General features: G+C 43.3%; 1 protein-coding gene across 1 annotated transcript in view; it reads right to left on the bottom strand.

Moving 5' to 3' along the window:
- Positions 1–22,416, bottom strand: part of LOC143987705 (uncharacterized) — a 112,868-nt gene that overhangs the window by 52,889 nt on the left and 37,563 nt on the right. The window contains exons 6-9 of the mRNA XM_077486651.1: positions 20,400–20,535; positions 17,034–17,221; positions 16,572–16,713; positions 12,667–12,851 (exon numbers count right to left, since the gene is read on the bottom strand). Coding sequence (XP_077342777.1) covers positions 12,667–12,851; positions 16,572–16,713; positions 17,034–17,221; positions 20,400–20,535 — 651 coding nt within the window. The remainder of the gene's footprint in view (positions 1–12,666; positions 12,852–16,571; positions 16,714–17,033; positions 17,222–20,399; positions 20,536–22,416) is intronic.

Here is a 22,416-nt window from a genome sequence, read left to right as displayed (position 1 = left end):
CCAGGTCACATGTCCCTCCTGCCCCTTGTCCTTATTGTATAAGCCAAAAGCAATCCCATTGTGCATTTCTGTAGGAACTATGTGTAAAAGGAGACATGGATCATATACAACCCATAGTAATCACATTTTATCCCTATAGGATCTGTGTGTGGAAGGACACAAGGATCATAATAGTCCCCCCCCCCCCCCCCCCCCCCATGAACATGTCTGTGCATAAAGAGGTGATGACAGAAGAGGTGGACTACAGTAATGCTAACAGAGGTTGGTGTGAAAGGGGCAGACACACACACTTCCAGGTTTACTGACCCCTCTCCAGGAGAAGGAGGCCCCTTAACAGGAGTACATGGTGTGATTAGAAGGGAGCCCCTCCCACCCATCCAGGAATACAAACAAATACAGGGAAATACACATAAAAAAATTCAGGAACCCTCTTCCAGTTAAAGGAGACCCCTGACCAGGTGGATCGCAGGGCGGTGAGGACATATGAGTCCCCCATTTGGCGATACAGGAACTCCCCTCCCTCCAGTTAAAGGCGACTCCCGACCAGGAGGACAACAGAGTGGTGATGACATGGGGCCCCCATATGGGAATACAGGAACCCCCCCCCCCCATCCAGTTAAAGGAGATCTCTGGATAATATGATTGCAAGGGTGATCACAAAGGAATCCTAACCCAGAAATACAGGAACTCCTCTAGAGACGGAAGACCCGCAGCTAGGAGGACTGCAGGGGGGTGATCAATAGGAACTCTCATCCAGGAATACAGGAATTTTCCTCCCTCCCCACTCTAGATAAGGAAGACCCCCAGGTAGGAAGACTGTAAGGGGTGATAAGAGGGGGCCCCCATCCAGGATTACAGGAACTCTCTTACCTCCCCTCTCCAAGAAAAGAAGACCCCATGTGGGATGACTGTGGGGGGGGGAGGGCGGTGATAAGAGAGGATCCCCATCCAGGAACATAGGAACCTCCCTCCAGTTAAAGAAGACCCCCAGCTGGGAGGACTGCAGGGGGGGTGATAAGGGGGACCCCATCCAGATATACAGGCATTTGCCTCCCTGTCCCCTCCAGTTATAGAAGGCCCCAAGGAAGGAGGACTGCAGGGGGATGATAAGAGGAAATCCCCATCCAGAAATACAGGAAATCCCCTTCTCCTCCCTTCAGTTAAAAAAAGACCCCTAGCTGGGAGGACTGCAGAGGGGTTATAAGAGGGACCTTGCCCACCCCCTCTAGTAGAAAGAGACCACTGGCCAGGAAGACTACATGCAACTGCCCCCCTCTTTCCTCTGGAGAAGGTAAATGGTGGGGGAACACATCTAGAGAGCCATACACACATAGCATCCTCGGTCACAGTGTGGAGAGGGAGGGGGTGACTCACAGAAGTAGAGAAAGAAGAAGAAATCCTGCAAAGTTTAGATGGCTGTGATGGAGCTATGGACGAAACTGACACTGCTGCTTCCACTGCTTGCTCTGTTCTCCACAATGCTGAAACCACTCTCCCTTCCTTCACTGTACCAGGACAGCTAATTGGATGCCAAGCTCTGCACAAGGGGGAGGCTGGAGGATCCAAAGTGGAGGCGGGGATGCTATTAAAGCAGTAGTAAACGGCATTAAAAAAACAATTGGTCCCTGGGCAGTTTAAGTCATAATGTGCTAGTATGCATGCGCGGGAGTCGCTACTTATCACATGGGTGTGCCATTCGTTCAGAGCCCATGCGCCAGTGATGTCACTGGCTGCATCTAAAGTAAATATCTCCTAAAAAGTGCATGCTTTGGAGATATTTACTGTACCTAATTAGAGGCGTACCTATAAGTGAACATCATACATGGGAGTTTACTCTCACTTGCAGTGAGTTAAGGTGCCCCCCCCCTTCCCATATCGTTAAAAGCACTAAAAGCCAACAGTAGGGGAGAGGAGGATTGGTGCTGAGGGGTTGCCACTGATATGTCTGGGTCTCAGCTGGACATAGGATTCAAATACCCAGACAGGTGGCAACCCTATCCCTAGCATCCCTTTACACGTGCGGGCTCTGGGCTGTCCCTGCTCTAGGAGGTGTTCTATGGCTCGATGGATTGCATAGTATACACAGAACCTGTCCCTTTCTGCACCTCAATAGTCCATCTACTAGATGTGATGTATAATGAGATGTACTATTTGTCCCCTTTCGCATGGGGAAGACTCTGGCTCCAATCCCCCTGGTCTGTCCACTGATCCCCACTGGGCAGGCGGATGGCTCCAAATGCAGAAAAAATCCTTGGACCGGCCCTGCTTGTAGGGGAGTAGAATGTCCAAATATTGTATAAGAACTACTTTTATGTAATAAATAATTGTTTATTAAACAATTTCCTTAAGTCCTGGTTCACACTGATCCGTTCCAGAATACATGGAATCTCCTGACAATTGAAATAACATGGTTTTCTATGGAGGCCCATTCAGATATATGCAGTGGGATCCTAAAACAATTCCCAAAGAAAAAGGGAGTTGTGGTAATTTGTATGTCAGACATACAAATCACCACAACACCCTTTTTATTTCTTTGCCAGTTTTTCCAATTGGAAAATGTTGGGTCTCCTCCCTGTTCCATGTTTCTTTGGTGCCTTGCTGGGATGTATTCAATGAACCCCATATGTTATGAAAGACATATTCTCTGCAGACTTGAAGGATGATCATCAGTGTTGAAGGAATGCCCTTTCCAATAATATATTGATATGTAAGTTTTTGTATTTTGCAAATATTTAAAATGTTTCTTATGTCCCATATTTATTTATGAGGATTTCAATTTGTATTCTTATTTTAGTCTGTACTTTCAGAAGTGGCATCAGTCCCTGAAGAAGTTTATATTTTCATACATATTATCGAAACACATTGGATATTCCCACTGCTTAACATCATTCATCCATCTCATGGATGGTATTTCATATGTACAGGTAGTGGGGTGATGCCATTTGTAATACCATCTGTATTATGATACATGTAAATTGTGTTTTGTTTTTTTTCTAGATTTTTGCTTGGGTTTCTTCTTTGGGAAATGCTTTATCATGTTTAAAATTGTATCAATACATTTTCAATCTTTTTAAGAAAATACAATCTCCATTTTCTTTAATTGCCTTAAAAATCCCATTCTTGAGGTATTTTGCATTTCTTATCTACACTTCTAGCACTAGAGGGTGCTACAGTATACAAGACAAGTATGGATGGTATTACAGGAATTGAATGCCGTGCGTCCAATGTAGTATAGTAATTAGGTTGGATACATGTAAATGCAATATAGATCAATATAGACAAACGGAAGTCAGAGAAATTTAGTGACGTGAATATAGCCTCAGCCTGTTATCCAATTGGCTGTCATCAAATCGGGGGTCTGAAGTGTAGGAAAATAGGGGATGATGAATGGTGCCAGACCAAAACATGTGAGTGAGAACATATAAGAGAAATAATAGAAACTTCATAGTAGAGAGAGGTAAATTTTTTTTTTTTTTTTAGAAAACAAAGACAAACATTTTGGTATATTTCATGCAAAAAATTTGAAATTATTACCAGCTAAGACAGGCTATCATGAACCATACTTAACATATTAAAGATAATGGAATTATTTATAAATCATCCTTACTAGTCTCTCGGAAAAACTTATATTAGTATTTATTTATTAACAGGGCTATCATAGATAAAAATAGCCAAGGTGGAAGGTTATGAAAGGAGGAGTGGGGAAGGGGACATGAGAGGGCAGAGGGGAAAAAGTAGGGTTCACACTTATGCATGAGAGGAGAGTGTGACTGTCTCTCAAAGCAGTCGGTTCACACACCTTGGGGGGGCGACCGCGGTCTGCACTGGAAAAGTGTCCTGTGTGTCATTGGCTCAGTTTTAGGTCCTGATTTGCACCTTAAATCGAGAACAGGGAGCCCACTGGACCCACTGCTGCGGGCCACGGCCGCAGCTAGTGCGAAACTCAGACTTAAAGACAGAGGGAGGAGGAAGAAGCCAGGCGATCAACCCAGTCCTGGTGCCTTTCCCTAGGATCGTGAGTATCCGTGACCCTGATTTATTGCACAGCAAGTCAGGACTGGCCATCAAGCTGAGGACATAGGTAATTGAGTATAATGTGCAGATTCAGTAAAATGGTGCTAAAATGGTGCCAACAGGCCGAAGTTTTTGTGTATTTAGAGGGTGTCTCAAGAGCAATACTGATAAGCTGTTCCATTTCTGCCACCTTATTAACTCGACGGAGCCACTCTGAAATCTTGGTGGGCTCTGCCAGGAGGCAGGGATGGCACCATTATTACTTTTAGCTCTAAAACTTTAATTTATTTGTTGCAACGAGCAACATGCAAAGTCTACTGGTACAGAGCAAACATGAGCCTCAACTAAAACTCTTCTGTAGTTTGTGCTATGCAATTATTATGCCCTCACCTTTTGTGTTATTGAATACAGTTCTAAGCCCTATAATACTGTATATCTTCTTTGACTTATTTCTTTTGTGAAGCCCCGTACACACGATCATAAATTCTGCCAGCAAAAGTCGGATGTGAGCTTTTGGTCAGAAATTCCGACCGTGTGTATGCTCCATCGGACTTTGCTGGCAGAATTCCAGCCATCAAAAGATTGAGAGCAGGTTCTTTTTTTTTCGGTCGGAAAAAGTTCCGATCGGAAATTTCAACAGTCTGTAGAAATTCCGATGCGCAAAATTCCTATGGGTGCTCACAAACAATTTGACGCATGCTCATGCACGCATTGAACTTCCTTTTCTTGGCTTGTCGTAGTGTTGTACGTCACTGCGTTCTTGACGGTCGAAAGTTCAGAGAACTTTTGTGTGACAGTGGATATGCAAGCCAAGCTTGAGTGGAAAATCCGCTCGTGTGTACGGGGCATAAGAATCAAAAGGTAATGGCAGTTTATATAATTGCAAATTCATGCTGAGTTCTCCTGATTAGTGCTGAGTTTGGACACTCACTACCTTGCAGAGGTCAGAGACCTCTCCGTATGACCCCAGAGCCATGTACAATCTTTTAGATGTCAACGAGACTCCAGAAATAGTTAGCTATTTTCAACACTTTGATGAAGGTTGTATGATTTTATGTTGTTTGTCTACTTTTTTTTTCTACTTGCTAGAACAAACCCGTATGCCTGTGAAAGTTTTCATGTATTCCAAGCCGTGGTATGGCTAGTAGAAAACTACATTCAGCAAGTACTGTTTTATAATGTTGAAGACATTTTGACTCTGATTCAAGTGGCTTCTTGGGTTATTAATGAGTGTCAAGAATATACCCCAGCATTTATAGCCGAACAGGTAATTCAGTCTCCTCAATCCAATCGCCATGGTATGTGTCAAGGTAGATGGTGATTGTCCAAGAACATGATGGGTCTTTAAGTTGTGAAAGTTTTTGTAAATACCCCATTTCTATTACATTATTATTTTATGGAATTTATATTGCACCAACAAAAATAACGGGAGACAGAACCGATACAGAGCAGTACTATCTGGACTGATTGCGCGCACCGATTTTGACAATGGTGCATGATGGACGTCAAGATTAACGATGCATTTACAATGAGGGAATTTTTCATTTTTTTTCAAAGGACTTGTTAAATGTTTGGGTGTATTTATTTCTAGGTTAAATTTTTTTGTGTTAATAAGTGTGGGGGAGCAGTATCTGGGGGAGGGGGGTTAATTAGTAGGGGCGGCAGTGTCATTCACATGGGGGGCAGTATCTGGGGGACCCCTTATTTTCAAAGGGCCTTTCAGACTCCTATAAGCCCCTTTCCAAAGACCCACGCAATCACCTTGCCAGGGTTGTGGGGAGGAGGGCCCTGTCCTTATCAACAGCCCCCCTCCAATGTTGAGGGCATGTGGCTTGGTATAAGTTAAAAAACAAATTGTTGCCCCAGCTCTATTGCTAATATGGAAGTCCATGAACTGTTATCCGGTGCTCTAGCCAGGGCGTTCAGGTCCCATAGGTAAAATTCTTGAATCATGAAGGCTGGTAACTTGGATACTCTTGAATAAAGTACTTTATTTGTTACATGGGTACACAGGTACAGGCTATATGGTGACATATTTCAGCTATGGAGCCTTCATCAAAGCACATATATTTTATTTAAAAACTGATATTTATAGCAAAAAAAGCCCTTGAAAGAGGGGGGTGGGTATATTCTAATTACAAACAAATCAAATCAATTAAAAACACGGAGAAAGAAGAGACACAACAGGCATATAAAAAACAATCATGAACATTTAGAACATGTTTTACATTATTCCAACTAATGTAACAAGTGTATCACCCTCTACATAGATATGTGCTAGAGGTTATGATTTTTTTTGGTAGGGCAGGCAAATTTAAGCAGGCCTGGCTAGAAGTTAGATCTGTTTGTTTTTGGTTTGTGTGGGCTGGGAGTGGCTCAAAGTAGCAGCTGATAAATGACAGACTGCATCACTTCACTACCACCACCCTCTTTCTTCTAGAATCCTCTAGAAGAAGAGGAGGGGAAGAAAGGTGGAGCTGTCTGGGGTGTCTCAGGGAGCCTTGACCAATCCTCAACTAGGAGTCAGCTCAGCTGGGAAGGAGTTATTGGGTGGAAGAACTGAGAATGGAGTACTAGGCTGTCGGGGCCTTTGACGGAGCTCCCCAGTCTGGGGGTGAGGTGACCTTGGGCCTGGGGCTCGGGTGCAGGACGAAGCCCTTCAGGAAATGGTGGAGGCTCTGAACAGGAGGCACAAGAGAGGACAGCAGTAGCTTGTGCAGCTGGGCAAGTCTTCAGGAGGGAACCACCAGTCGAGCCAGGAGGGCTTGTGAGTGACATGTGCAGAGAGCAGGACTGGAGAGGCATGCCAGAGAGGACTGAGGGGAAACGGTCAGCCAGGAGGGCTGGCAGGGTCTGAAGAGGACTGACTGGGAGCAGTAGTCCATCTATAGGACAGCTAGCACAAAAGACTATCTACTTTCTTCTACACCACAGGGGCCCATGGTTCCTGCCTGCAAAGGGCAAGTTATTTAGGCCAGGCTGAGCCCAACGTTTTCGGAGCTTGCGCTCTGTGTAGATAAAAAACAGAGCCCAAGCTCCGAAACGTTGTCGCTGCTACTGCTAGTGATGTCACCACGCTCGATGCCTGTGTTTTACTGCTGACCAGAGCCAAGCCTTGGTTTCTGCCCCCATAGTCAGATAAGGAAATCCTGGTGGACGGGACTACTTATTCCCATGTAGGACACATCTACGGGCTAAGAAAACGCTGGTCTGACGCTACACATAGAGGACTTTGTGCTGGAAATCTTCTTCATTACATGTGAGTGGATGTATGCAGTTTTACATTCATTAAATACAACTGGCTCTAATCTGGTGGCGCCTTTTCTGTTTCTTTTGCAGGTCAGAGAGAGAGGGGAGGTTGTCAGGAAGAGAAGGGGAGGGGGGGGGGGGGTCAGAGAGAGAGGGGGTAAGGGAGAGAGAGAAAAAAAGAGAGGAGGGGGTTTCAGGGAGAGAATGGTGGGTCAGGGAGAGACAGGGGGGTCAGAGAGAGAGGGGAGGATATCAGGGAGAGAGAGGAGGAGGTCAGAGAGAGAAAGGGGCCTCAGAGAGAGAGAGTAGGGGGGTCGGGGAGAGAGGGGGGGTCAGGAGCAGAGAGAGAGAAAGGGGGGTTGGGGAGAAAGAGAGAAGGAGGGAGAGAGAGGGTTGGGGGTCAAGGAGTGAGTGGGGGGTCCAAGATAGAGGGGGGCCAGGAAGAGAGCGAGAGAGGGGGTCAGGGAGAGAGGGAGGTTCAAAGAAAGAGGGCGGTCCAGGGAGAGAGCGAGTGAGAGGGAGGTCAGGGAAAGAAAAGAGGGGGGTCAGGGAAAGAGAGAGGGGAGCAGGGTCTGGTCAGTGAATATGCTCACTCACTTGGAATGGTCCCCTGGGGCTCACTGTCTCATTCAGCAGTTTTTCAGTGTGGCTGTTGGCTGCTTCTTCACACCCACCCCCCCTTCACAGATGGAGCATGCAGGAGGAGCGGGAGAAGGGATTTGTTTGAAGCTGCTCAGGGCTGCAGACATGCTGGAGGTGGATTGGATAGAGCAGTGTGGGGAATGGATCCTCTCCACCTAGGACAGTTGCACTCCTGAGCCGTCACTTGCACACAATGACACACAGAGAGCAGAGGAGAGGCCATCGACGGAGGGAGGGGGAGGAGAGGAGCAGGTGGATAGGTTTTCCGGGGCACAGGAACTAATTTCTGCATGGTGCACCACTCGCTTCCTTCTCCGACCAGCTTGTCACTTTTGCCAGATGCTTCCCCACCCCCTCCCTCACAGGGGCCACTAGGCGACCGCCTAGTTTGCCTAGTGGTAGCACCGGTCCTGAGTGGACAGTCTGTAGTAGTCACTTGCGAAAGCTGCACATCGTACATCACTGACGAGCCATCTTCCCATAATACCTCTCTCCTCTTCTTGGGAGCACCCCAATGTTGGGACCCAGCTCCCCAATGTTCCTCTCTTTCTCCGAGGGCTCTGAGTTGCACATTAGGCTTTATGCATCCAACTTATTACTCTCTTATTACTTATTGAATTCTAGAATTCTGTATTAAACAGTATAATAGGTCCTATTAAAACTTTTCTGAAAAAATCAAAAAACATTTTAGGTAGAAAATCTATTATTTTCTATGTGGCTAGTTCACATCTATGAAGCTGCAGTTTACTGTGAAAGGGAAAGGAAAATCAACTTAGATGTGTAAGCTACAGCTCTCCCTGCAGTGCACACAGGACAGTGTGAATTCAGCCTAATAGATTTGGCCAAACATCCATCCTTACAAATTATCTCATGTACATTAAAGTGCCAAAGCATGCACGCAGTAATAAGTTACTCCCATTTTTATCATTTTCTTTCAAATTTCATACCCTAATTAATAATCATCATCCGTGTGGCCTCATGTTTCTCAAGGTAAATTACATGAAGAACATACTTTGCATGGGCAAAGGAAAGGTCACTTTAAAGTCACCTTGTGCTTTGCTCATGCAGGCAACAGCTTCCCTCTTCCCATCAGAACATACTCAGCTCTTTACTTTGCCCCCTAAACTCTTCTGGTGTGCAGTAAAATACCCATTACTTCCAGTATAAGTAGCAAATAGCTTACTTTCCTTTCTCTTAAATGCAGTATGTTGCTGGGACTCCTAGATCTATATAAGAAACACACAAACCAGGGCGCCATATGTAAATTGACCACAAGATAGTGCTGTCATGCATCGAGTTATAACTGTTATGCCCTGTACACACAAGCAGATTTTCCTTTGGGAAAAAAACGTGGATTTTTTTTGACCGAATTCCGCTCAAGCTTGGCTTGCATACACAGTCACACAAAAGTTCTCGGGAATTTTTGATCGTCAAGAATGCAGTGACGTACAACACTACGACGAGCCGAGAAAATTAAGTGGGGCTTAAATATAGTTAATAAGGTATTGAATTTATTCTTCTCCTCAGTCTTCACAAAAGAATCGGGGGGTGCAGTGTTTATCCTCATGACACATCACAGGAAGCGCCCTCATGGCTAACAGAGCACAGAATTAGAAACAGACTTGGAAAACATAATGTTAATAAGTCACCAGAGCCAGAGGGCTTGCACCTGAGAGCCCTTAGGGAATTCAGTCAAGTAATTGCAAGACAATTGTTTCTAATTTTTACTGACAGTCTACTGACTGGAATGGTACTAGCTGATTGTAGAAAAGCCAATGTAGCACCAATATTTAAAAAGGGGCCAAAATACATCCCTGGGAATTACAAACCAGTTAGCCTAACATCAATAGTATGCAAGCTCTAGGAAGGGATGATAAGGGACTATACACAAGATTTTAGTAATGACAACAGTATCATTATCAGGAATCAGCATGGATTCATGAAGAATTGTTCTTGCCAAACCAATCTATTAACCTTCTATGAGCAGGTGAGCTACCATCTAGATAAAGGAAGGCCTGTAGACAAGGTGTATCTGGATTTTGCAAAAGCATTTGACACAGTTCCCCATAAACGTTTACTGTACGAAGTAACATTGGCAATGGACCATAGGATGAGTACATGGATTGAAAACCAAGGGTGTGTTCAGAGGGTAATGATAAATGGGGAGTACTCAAAATGGTCAGGGTTGGAAACTGGGGTCCCCCAGGGTTCTGTGCTGGGAGTAATCCTATTTAATTTGTTCATAAATGACCTGGAGGATGGGGTAAACAGTTCAAGCTCTATATTTGCAGACGATACTAAGCTAAGCAGGACAATAACTTCTCCGCAGGATGTAGAATGTAAAATAATGCATTTGGGTGGCAAAAATATGAATTCTTTACTGTAAGATCAGCAAGGATGTGGAATTCCCTTCAGGCGGTGGTCTCAGCGGGGAACATCGATAGTTTAAAAAAACTATTACCTAAGCACCTGAATGACCACAACATACAGGGATTTACAATGTAATACTGACATATGATCACACACATAAGTTGGACTTGATGGACTTGTGTCTCTTTTCAACCTATGTAACCATTCTAGGCCACATGCCCTCAACATGAGGGGTGCTTTGGGGCACGTTATTGATGTGGACAAGGACCTCTTCCCCACAACCCTGGGTGGTGGTTGTGGGGGTCTGCGGGCAGGGATCTTATTGAAATCTGGAAGTCCCCTGTAACAAGGAGGCCCACATATCCCCCCTCCCATGTGAATGAGTTACATTGTACCTCTACTCATTCACCAAAAAAGCATCAAAAATAAAAAAAGGCAGTTTTTGACAATTCCTCTATCTATAAAAAAATTATGTCACCAGGTAGCCCCACCCCTTACCTATTTAAGAACTGTCCCATGGTGGAGCAGGCATTCGATTGTTAGCCTTCATCACGGGCAGATTGTGATTTTACAGGTGAATGGGTAGGGGTACATTGTACCCCATACTCATTCACATAGGGTGGGGGGCCGGTATCCGGGGCCCCCTTATTAAAGGGGGCTCCCGGATTCCGATAAGCCCCCCGCCTGCAGACCCCGACAACCAACGGCCAGGGTTGTCGGGAAGAGGCCCTTGTCCTCATCAACATGGGGACAAGGTGCTTTGGGGTGGGGGGGCCGCGCGGCCCCCCTTCCCCAAGGCACCCCCCCATTGTTGAGGGCACGCGGCCTGGTACGGCTCAGTAGGGGGGGCGCTCGCTCGCCCCCCTTTCCTGGCCGGCCGGGTAGCGTGCTCAGACAAGGGTCTGTTGTGGACTTTGGGGGACCCCCACGCCGATTTTTTCGGCGTTGGGGTTCCCCTTTAAGTCCATACCAGGCGGCGGGGCCAGCGACATCTTCCTCGCGGGCCCCGCCTACCTGGAGACCCGCTCGAAATGAGCGGACTTTTCTCCGGGCGGGAAAAGTCCGCTCATTTCAAAAGTACGGCGGACTGGCACACACACGGCCGGATTGTCCGCCGAAATGCGAGTACGGCGGGCAGATTGGTGTGCAACACGGCATTCTAAGTCCGCCGTACTTTCGGGTCAAAAAAGTATGCCGGAGGCTACACACGGGGGGATTGTTTGGCGGACTTGAGTTTGCCGGACTTTTCCACCGGATTGTTTGATCGTGTGTACGCGGCATTATAATAAATTAATTGTCAAAAACTGCGTCCTGTCTCTTTATTTTTGACAATATTTTTTGTGTGAATGAGTAAGGGTACAATGTAAAGGGTTAACATCAGGGGAAATCTGTGTTCCTAGCCAGTGTTTTTGCTTTGCAGGGACACAAACTCCACCCCTTCCCTCTTGTCAGAATGGAGACCTGCCTTTTTTGCATAGGCAAATTGCAGTTATGTGTCTCTGCCTGAGGATCATCAAGTGACAGAGAACAGAGTACCCGGAACATGCGTGCCCCCTACTGGAAGTGTGGAATCACGTATATATATATATATATATATATATATATATATATATATATATATATATATATATATATATACACACACACACACGGACACACAAATTATCCTGCGCACAGCTGCCGCCCTGTAGGGCTGACGTAATGTAGATAAAAATGAAAATGGCAATTTTAAGTTGCTGCATTTAAAATGTAAACCTTTAATTCTAACAGCACCATTTGCTGTCTAATAGCAGTGGAATTTCAATATTTTGACACAGTGACAGCTTAAAATGTGTCTCGTCCTTTCTAACTGCATAAGTCTGCAGGACATCAGGCTCCTGATCTGCCTGCTTTAAGATTTGAACAGATGTACGTAGGTAGCAAGGAGGTTAGCAAGGTGGTTCAGTTTGTTAAATTCAGCAAAATTATAATCATTATAGAAGAATTTATTTTTATTGAGAAAATCACATACACAACTGTATAGTCAACCATGTTGAGCTTTTATATTTTATTTCCAGTGGACTTGATGAATACAACTGGAAAAATATGCAACTTTCTGTCTGACCAATAATGATGCAACAAGGTATTGTTGTGAAATTTCTTGCCCAGCAATCCAATACTTGACTCCCCTTTCACACTAAGCCCCACACTTATACATAACTGTCACACTGCCGGTGTACCTGGTGGGAAACAGAACTGGTGTTGACCAGTGTGCTGTTTCTCCTTTAAAACAAGCACCGGGATGCAAGGTAAGAAGGCGTTCTCACATCAGCTCTAGGGTTCGTCTTCATGGGAGGTAAGGAGCGGCTTGTAGAAAAGGGGGGTTTGTTCGTTGAAGTAGGTGACATTCTACAGAGCCCGAGCGATGAAAGACATCTCATAAAATCTGGGGACATTGGTGGATCCTGTCATTGTGGGTTTGATGTCTTCATCAGTGAATTTAGTCTTAGACGTCAGTTTGAAGTTCTGTAGGATTGTCGTTATGTAAAGAAACAGCTCCATACGGGCCAGAGCTTCTCCAACACAAATTCTCTTTCCTAAAAATAAAACAAAAAAGTTACATATTGCATTATATTGAATACATTTTTACAAAGAATTTGAATACAGTCACAAAAGAAAAGAAAGAGACTACTTGTTATTGGCAAGAGAGAGAAGACATTTTTAAACTCTAGTCACAATTGTTTTGTCTAAATGACCTAGAAAGTGTTGAGACCTGAGACAGTCGGGCAGTTCGCATTTCATTTTAAAAAGTGGTTTAGCAAAAGCAGCCTTCATATTTCTCTCGAAAAATATTTCCTATCTACAGTAGATCATCTGTCAGCAATTTTGCCAAGAGCCTGTTCTTCTGAAGCAAGCACTGAATCCTTCCTTGTTAGTGGGTTGAGAGGTGAAGTTTGAGGACCAGAGTGATTGAGTAATTTCATCCAATCTTCTGAATATAATATTGTGAAAAGTGGGCTTCTGAACGAGGGTCTGTATTAGGGCAAGTAAAGCAGTTTATAGGGCATTTCAAATCAACTTCTCTTCTGAAAAACATTTTTACCATTTTTTAATAAAACCCAAACCCATTTTTGAGTATTTTAACCCAAAAATGTGGTGTTTGCTACTATTAACAATAGTCATCAGGCGCGCCCTAGTGCATTAAGTGCAGCAATTAGAAAGGAAGAAATATAGGTGATGTTACTGGGCATTTACAAAAGATCCTTTGAAACATCAATTGGGTACTCCACAAAGGGTCATCAAGAAGGATACCAAAAAAACTGGACCCCTCTCATTTTGCGTACAGTTGCACTTTAACCTAAGAATGCGGTGTCTGGCTAAAATGTAAATGTACCTACAGAGAATGGCATAAAGGCTTCATTCATGTACATTACAAACAAAGGGTCATCATGAAAGATACCAAAAAAAACAGGACCCCTCTCATTTTGAGTATAGTTGCACCTTAATCTAAGAATGTAGTGTCTGGTTAATATGTAAATGTACCTACAGAGAATGGCATTATTCTTTTTAAAGCAGCCATTGTATTGACCAGATACTTCACAAACAAAGGGTCATCAAGGAGGATAACAAAAAGCAGGAACCCTCCCATTTTGAAGTATAATTTTATTTTAACCTATGAATGTGGTGTCTGGTTAAATGTATACAGTATGTCCCTTCAGAGAATGGCAAAAAAGCTCTATTCTTCTTAAGCCCTCATTGGGGTTGATTTACTAAATTTGGAGATTGTAAAATCTGGGGCAGCTTTGCATAGAAACCAATCTGCTTCCAGGGTTTTTTTTTTGTCAAACCAGATTTTGCACTCTCCAGTTTTAGTAAATTCACCCCTTTGTGTCAATCAGGTACTTCACAAACAAAGGTTCAATCATGTACTTCACAAAGGGTCATCAAGAAACATACCAAAAAGCAGGACCCATCTTAATTTTCTTATTTTGAGTATAGTTTGCACTTTGAGTACAGTATAGAGTTTTGACTTCTGGTTAGAGTTGGGCGAACAGTTCGAGCCAAGCAAAAGTTTGTTCCAAACATCGCTTGTTCGCCTATTCGGCGAACACTCAAATTTGCGGGGCGCTCGGCAGGATGTTTGCCCAGCAAGTGCCCCACAATGAACTGCGTTCTCCCCGGTGCATTTTAGGGCCCTACGTGTATGAGGCAATGTACCTGAGCGCTGGTCAGGTTCAAGGCTTTGCCCAATCAGGGCACAGAGCAGAGTCAAAACCATGATTGAACAAAATCATGATGACTTTGCCCAATCATGGCTCAGTGCTCATAGTCCCACCCCACACTATAGAACATTCATTCCCACAGGAACCTTTATTTTTTATTTTATTTTTGTAGTTTTTACATTTCTGTCAGTGCCAGTCCTCAATTTAAAGTGCACCAAACACCACTTTTCATTGAATAAAGTGCATCCAATTATACATTTCCCAGTATCTATAAAATTTGGGTAATAATGTCTGGGAGGCCAACAAGAAGAGGCAGATGATCCTGTGCCACTATGAGGGGGCAAGCAGTGTCTGTGTCCACAGGCAAAGGTGGACATGGTCCTTCCTCAGGCAGGGCACGTTTTTCTCCGTTTAGTGATGTTGTCTGTGCTATCCAGCCACAGCATGCAGAGGAGGCGGTGGACTGGCTTACTAAACCATCCTCATCCTCTATCACCCAAGCTGACACTAGTGCGCAGTTCATCACAGCTGCCAGAGTGGCTTATTCTGCCTCCTTGTCCACAGCTAGTCCTGTTATAACCCCACCATCATGCATGGAGGAGTCATCTGAACTATTTGAACACAGTGTCAGCCACTTGCTTCCTGACGATGCACAGCTATTACTTGATTCTGATGTTGGTTCAGAGGTAGAGGAAGGGAGTAACATGAGCCTACAGAGAGGGGGGAACACTGATAAACAAAAAAATTGGCAGTCATGTTCCCCCATGAACTTGGGCTTGAGTGCACTATAATTTGGCTTCTTCACATTTTTGCTCACTGTGGTGCAAAAATTTGTTATTTCCATCCAAAGTCTGCCAAATAAACACCAGAATTTTTCTCTAATCTTGTTCCGAATGCACTAAATTGGGGTCCCATCATACAGACTGTACCAAGCCGTTGTTTACAGAATAAAGAAAGCTTGCAGGGAAAATCAAATTAAATGTTTTTTTTCCTTTATATACTGTATGTCAGTTTTGCTGCAGCAGGTTCTATACATGGCACATATGTCCCACTTTACAGGCAGACTAAGGGGACCCCCCAGGCACTATATTTAAGGATTTTTTAATTGTTATTGTTTACCTTTAAGCATCATTAAAGTGGTAGTAAACCGCAGGTGGTAAAAAAAAATATATATTTTTTTTTCTGCAAGGCAATACACTTCTGTTAGAACTAAGCCCTCCAGTGCTGCAATGTCACCGCTGGGACGGCTGATATCTTCCCTTGTGTCTTCTTTCTGGGTTTGTGGCCTCTGGCTATATGAGTGGCCGGAGTTGCAATGACATCACAGGCTCTGAAGATACGGCACTGTAAGCTAGACCTTCAGAGCGCATGCACCGGTGATGTCATCGACTGCATGCACCCCGAATATCTCCTAAACTGTGCAAGTTTAGGAGATATTCACAGTACCTACAGGTAAGCCTTATTATAGGATTATCTGTAGGTACAAGTGGTGTAACAGAGTTTACTACCACATTAAAAACGCTGCCGTTTTAAAAACAATCTTTTTTTTTAAAAAAGTTTGCATTTATACATGTTCCCCAGGGAGCTAATGCATTTATTTGGCTAATAATTTGCATGTAAGCCTTCAATGTGGGAACATTTGTTTTTTCAAGTTCGGGTTCCATAGACTTTAATAGTGTTTGTGATTCGGGTCCATGGTCTAGAGTACTGGCACAGACCTAACTGGGGGGTATTCGGCCTAATTCTAGTTCTGGATGAAACGTAAATGCACCTGCAGAGAATGGCAATAAAGGATAAGTCCAAAACTCTGAATGAATGCTGTGGCCAGGTGGAGATGCATTTTAAAAAAAATTGTGACAGCAAGCAACGGGAGAAGATCCCTGGCCTGCTGTCACAATGAGGGAGGTGTGCAGGGGCCGGTGCTACAGTAACATGGTGAACTAATCCTTTAAATACTTTGTTCTCCTTAAAGCAGTCATTACATCAATCAGGTACTTCAAAAACAAAGAGTCACCCAGGAGGATACCAAAAACAGGACCACTCTCATTCTGAGTATAGTTGCACTTTAACCTAAGAAAGTAAACGTACATGTACCTGCAGAGAATGGCATATAGGCTTCATTCTTCTTAAAGCAGCCATTACTGTCCAGGAAATGATTGGGATTGAACTTAGTGGGAGTAGTAAACATCTTGGGGTCTTGATGAACAGTACATAGTAATGGATAGACATCTGTACCCTAAGATATACAAAAAAAAGATAGAGTTACCTTGAAGGAGATGGCTTAATACATTTCAGAATATAAAATATTTCGACAACTAAGTGGCTTGTGTGCAGTGTATTTTAGGACAAAGTAAAACAATACCCGATAGATACAATAAAAAACATCCCCTAAATGATTTCATATTTAGACCAATAACTGTTCTATTTTTTTTTACAAACAATGTTAGTGATTTGAAATGCATTTATGTTGGCATGAAAGAAAAAAATGGAATTGACTACATCAAATAGAATCAATTTCTAAAAAATATTTTCACAGTGAGCAAAAATCCCCCCTACCTTAGGAATGGTATATCCCTTAAAGTTGATCTCTTTCGTCACTAAGTGTGCAACATTAGCTGGAAAAATATCAGTGAATCTCTGGATCTCGTGGATTACAGCATCCGTATACGGCATTTTGCTCCGGTCTTCAATGTTCGGGATGCGATTTTGTCCAATAACACGATCTATTTCCTCACGTACTTTGTCTGGGAAAAAAATAAATATAGATATAAAGCAAAAAACAATGTTTCAGCAATAAAAGAGATCTATTTATAAAAATAAAACTGCTGTGCAAATATCTCAGCTTCTGCATAGCATCATGAATAATATGTCTAATACGTTTATTTCCAATGATCCTATGTTCCATCTAGTGGCTATAATGCACTATTTTTCTGAAATACCTCAAGCAGGAAAAAAGGCTATTATGGTCACTAGATGGAGCTGACAAATAAACATAATAGACACATTATGGGGGATATTTGCAAGTGTCCGATGATCTAGCTGTGCAGATGATAAATGATTTGCATGCAAATTTTTTATGAATAGACCCTTAAGGCAGATCTTTACTGCATCTGAGCACCACAAACCAAAAACACTATTTTATTTATTGTTAAAGTATAAGTAAACCCCCTTATCGTTTTCAGCCAAGGAAGCTGCCATCTTTGCCTTGGTTTAACCACTTCCCACCCGGCCAATGCACATATACGGCCGGGTGGGAGCCGTCTACTTCTGATAGGACGTTCAGGAACGTCCTTCAGAAGGAGCGGGATCGCGCGCGCGCGTGCCCGCGCAGCAGCGCGATCCCGATGTGCTCGTGTCACCCGGACACGGCACACATCTCAGATCAGCAGGAGGGCTCTGTGATTGGCCCTCCTGATCACATGACGGCCGTGTCCAATCACGGCCGTCATGTGATGTAAACAAACAGCCGGTTGCTGGGCAATCGGCTCCTCCTCTCCTCACACAGAAGTTATCACTGAGGAGAGGAGAGCAGATTGCTGCAGCCGGCTGATGATTAGTGAGTATGAGCTGTTTTTTACAGCTTTTTACTCACTGATCACCAGTCTAGTGTAAACACACAACACACCACACAGTATAAACACAGTCCCCACATATGTCCCCAAAACACACATGTCCCCAAAACATACATGTCCCCAAATAATAAAAACACATGTCCCTAATAATAAAAACATGTCCCCCATATATGTCCCACTAAAATCACATGTCCCAATGATTATCTGCACACATATGTACGTGATCACCTGCACACATATGTACATGATCATTTGCGTACATATGTCCGTGATCACACAAACCAATTATTATACACTTAACTGAATTTTTTTTACCAAAAACATGTAGCAGAATACATTTTGGCTTAAATTCATGACAAAATTAGTTTTTATTGGATTTCTTTTAAAATAGAAAAAAGAAAATATTGTTTTTTTTTCAAATTTCCGCTTTTTTTGCGCTTATATCACAAAAAATAAAAAACGAAGTCGTGAATAAATACCACCAAAATAAAGCTATATTTGTGCGAACAAAATGATAAAAATTTCATTTGGGTACAGTGTAGCATGACCGCGCAATTGTCACTGAAAGCGCTAGAGCGATGAAAGCTGAAAATTGGGCTGGGAAGGAAGGGGGCGAAAGTGCCCTGTATTGAAGTGGTTAATATACAACTGCCATGATGTTGCACATGTGATCAGTTTAGACACCAGCCATTGGATGGTTTTCGTCTCCATGCTTTATTTTGTTGATAAATCAGCAAACCCCTAGCATTTCTGGCTGTAGCCATCTTGAGTAAGGGCAAATGATTCATGTAGCATCTACTTCCTGGAACCCATCCCTTAGCTCAAGCATGCAAGAGAGTGTGCCTAGCTGAGAAAATCCTTCTTCCTCTCCTCCCATCCTGAAGACTTATAGTAACTGAAAAAGTGTAAAAAAAAAATAGTTTAAAAACAAGTAAATATGATACACTTTCCGAATTATTTACTAATGGTAGCAGCGTGAGGATTGAAAATAATCAATGTTGATTTGAAGAGTGAAGTTCCATTTTAAGTGTACAGTAACACAAAACAAAAAATTAGACATCCCCTCTCTTGCTCCACATATTCTAGATGGTTGGGAACAAATGTACTGTATGATTATTTTTTGACAGGCAAAAGGTAACTCCTTTCTCTTTAAGACTGGGTTCACACTATTGCGAATTGGATGTGGGTTTTCCCAAATATAACATAGTATAACATAGTAGGTGAGGTTAAAAAAAATACACGTCCATCAAGTCCAACCTATGTGTGCGATTATATGTCAGTATTACATTGTATATCCCTGTATGTTGCGGCCATTCAGGTGCATATCTAATAGTTTCTTGTAACTATCGATACTCCCCGCTGAGACCACCGCCTGTTGAAGGGAATTCCACATCCTTGTCGCACTTACAGTAAAGAACCTTCAACGTAGTTTACCGTTAAACCTCCTTTCTTCTAATTTTAATGAGTGGCCACGTGTCTTGTTAAACTCCCTTCTGCGAAAAAGTTTTATCCCTATTGTGGGGTCACTAGTACGGTATTTATAAATTGAAATCATATTCCCTCTCAAGCGTCTCTTCTCCAGAGAGAATAAGTTCAGTGCTCGCAACCTTTCCTCATAACTAATGTCCTCCAGACCCTTTATTAGCTTTGTGCTTTGTCGCCCTTCTTTGTACTTGCTCCATTTCCAGTACATCCTTCCTGAGGACTGGTGCCCAGAACTGGACAGCATATGCCAGGTGCGGCCGGACCAGAGTCTTGTAGAGCGGGAGAATTATTGTTTTATCTCTGGAGTTGATCCCCTTTTTAATGCCAATATTCAGTTTGCTTTGTTAGCAGCAGCTTGGCATTGCATGCCATTGCTGAGCCTATCAACTACCAGGACCCTCAGGTTCTTTTCCATCCTAGATTCCCCCAGAGGTTCTCCCCCCAGTGTATAGATTGCATTCATTTTTTTGCCACCCAAATGCATTATTTTACATTTTCCTACATTGAACCTCATTTGCTATGTATTTGCCCACTCCATTTATTTGTTCAGATTGTTTTGCAAGGTTTCTACATTCTGCGGAGAAGTTATTTCCCTGCTTAGCTTAGTATCGTCCACAAATACAGAGATTGAACTGTTTACCCCATCCTCCAGGTCGTTTATGAACAAATCCAATTTGCATATCAGGAGACCGGCTCTCTATGGAGCTGGTTCACACATCTCCGGTGTGAATTGTGAGTCCTGTGTGTCTTCTGGCTGAATTAGGACCTAAAACGGTGAATAGGGACGCACTGGACCTCTGCTGTGAGCCGCTCCATGCTTCACTGTGAGCCCAGCCGTAATGACTGAATTCTGCCCAGCATTTACCTTGTATTTCAGGATATGTAATAAATATAAGGAATCCATTTCGCAGGGTGCTGCTGACTGTCTCCGTTCCACCAAAGAACAAGTTGAGTATTGCCACATTCATGTTTCTTGAGTCAAAGTGTGCATTGCCTTTTTCCTAAAAAACATGAAATATTATGATAGTACTACTAATAATAATAAATAAGAACTTAAAGTGTTACTAAACCCACAACAGTAAAATCAGTCTGTATACATAGATCCTCCCCTCCCTGCACTGTCTATCTGGGGATGGCCAGCTAACACACAGACAGAGTAGCCGACCTGCACATGCTCAGTTGTGTTTTTTATTCTGGAGAGAACAGTTTCTTGTTCTCAGAGCTGGCCAGGTCACATGATATTGGTATCTCACATGGCTGCAGTGAAAAGCTCCTCCTTCCTGAACTCTCAGCACTGAAGAAACTGCAGTTTATCATGTACCTGTGTTACACAGATCACTCAAAAAGGTATATAGTGGCAATATTTTAATGTAAAAAGAAGATTTATAAGCTGTGGGCACTATGGGAGGGGAATGAACTATTTTCATATTACTGGGTTTAGAAACACTTTAAAATTTCTCTATGTACATAATAAACAGAGTTGGCGATGTAAAGGAAATATTCTCCTTTGGGGGGCATTCGCCAAAAGCATTCTCTTGCTTGGTGTAGAAAAGGAAAAATATGTGTAAAAAATAAAGTAGAACTTCTAACAAAATATGCTTCTGCAAAGAAGAAATTAAATATTTTTAACTCCTACTCCATCAAACACAGCTATAATGAAGAGGAATCACTGGCTGAAGTCACTTCAGAAATGACTTGTTCCAGTGTTGGCAATCTCCTGGGTAGTGATGGCCGAACGGTTCGCCCGGCGGTCGTTTCGCGGCGAATTTCCGACTTTCGCCGTCCGCGGGTTCGAACGCCTTTTTCCGTCGTTCGCCCCGGCGGACTTACGTGTTTAATGTATACAAGAACTTTAACCTTTCGTGACACGTTTATCATGTGTTACAGGACAACCAATTGAGACATGACAGCTCATGGACACTTGGACATTCCCCCTAACCTATAAATACACCCGATCCGGTGGCCATTTTACATTCTTTCTTCTGTCACTGTAGGGAAAGGATCCTGTGTGGAGTAGGGACAGAGAAAACGCTAGCTATTTGGTACACAAAAGTTCTTTTCAGGACTGGTATAGGTGTTAGGTCAGCAGCCTGAGTTTCTTTTGTCAGTTTAGATAAAGGGACAGAGCGCTGTATGCTGCTATTTTAGGGACAGCTCAGCCAGATTAGTCTTTCTTCATCATCATCATCATCATCATCATTAGCTGTTACTATCAGGTCCACAAAAGAGCTGTTCCAGCTAATCGTTCCAGCCTACTCTTTTTTGCCAATTTGTATAGGGACAGGCAGGAAGCAGTGTGTCAGGCAGTGAGGATAATTTTAAAGACTTGCTGTTACTATTAGTTCCACAAAGGTTCTTTTCAGGACTGGTATCAGTGGTACGGTAATAGGCTTGTACACGTATAATATTCTTTCTTCCAAATATAGAAAGAATATTATACTTGACTGCTGCCCTTCTGCTGCAGTCTGCTAATCATTCACAACTCACTTGTTCCACAAAGCTCTTTATCAGGACTGGTAACTTGGTCTGTCTAGGGTGCTACGGTACATAGGCTTGGGTGCGGTACAGTCTGCTGTTCTGTAAGGACCGCTATCGGTCCACAATACATAGGGTTGCCGTGCACTACTGCTGACCGCTGCCCTATACTGCAGCAGTCCTTCATTGGTATAGGGACTGACGTACAGTCTGCTAATCACTAACACACAACCTGCTTGGTCCACAAAAGTTCTTATAAGGACTGGTAACTTGGTATAGGGTGCTACGGTACATAGGCCTGAGTGCGTTACAGTCTGCTGTTCTGTAAGGACCGCTATCGGTCCACAATACATAGGGTTGCCGTGCACTACTGCTGACCGCTGCCCTATACTGCAGCAGTCCTTCAG

This window comes from Lithobates pipiens, unplaced genomic scaffold (assembly GCF_037356315.1).
Source record: "Lithobates pipiens isolate NorthernLeopardFrog02 unplaced genomic scaffold, aLitPip1_a1.2 Scaffold_1, whole genome shotgun sequence".
Taxonomy (NCBI): domain Eukaryota; kingdom Metazoa; phylum Chordata; class Amphibia; order Anura; family Ranidae; genus Lithobates; species Lithobates pipiens.
The sequence above is the reverse complement of the archived record's forward strand: the minus strand, read 5'-3'. Positions and strand labels throughout refer to the sequence as shown.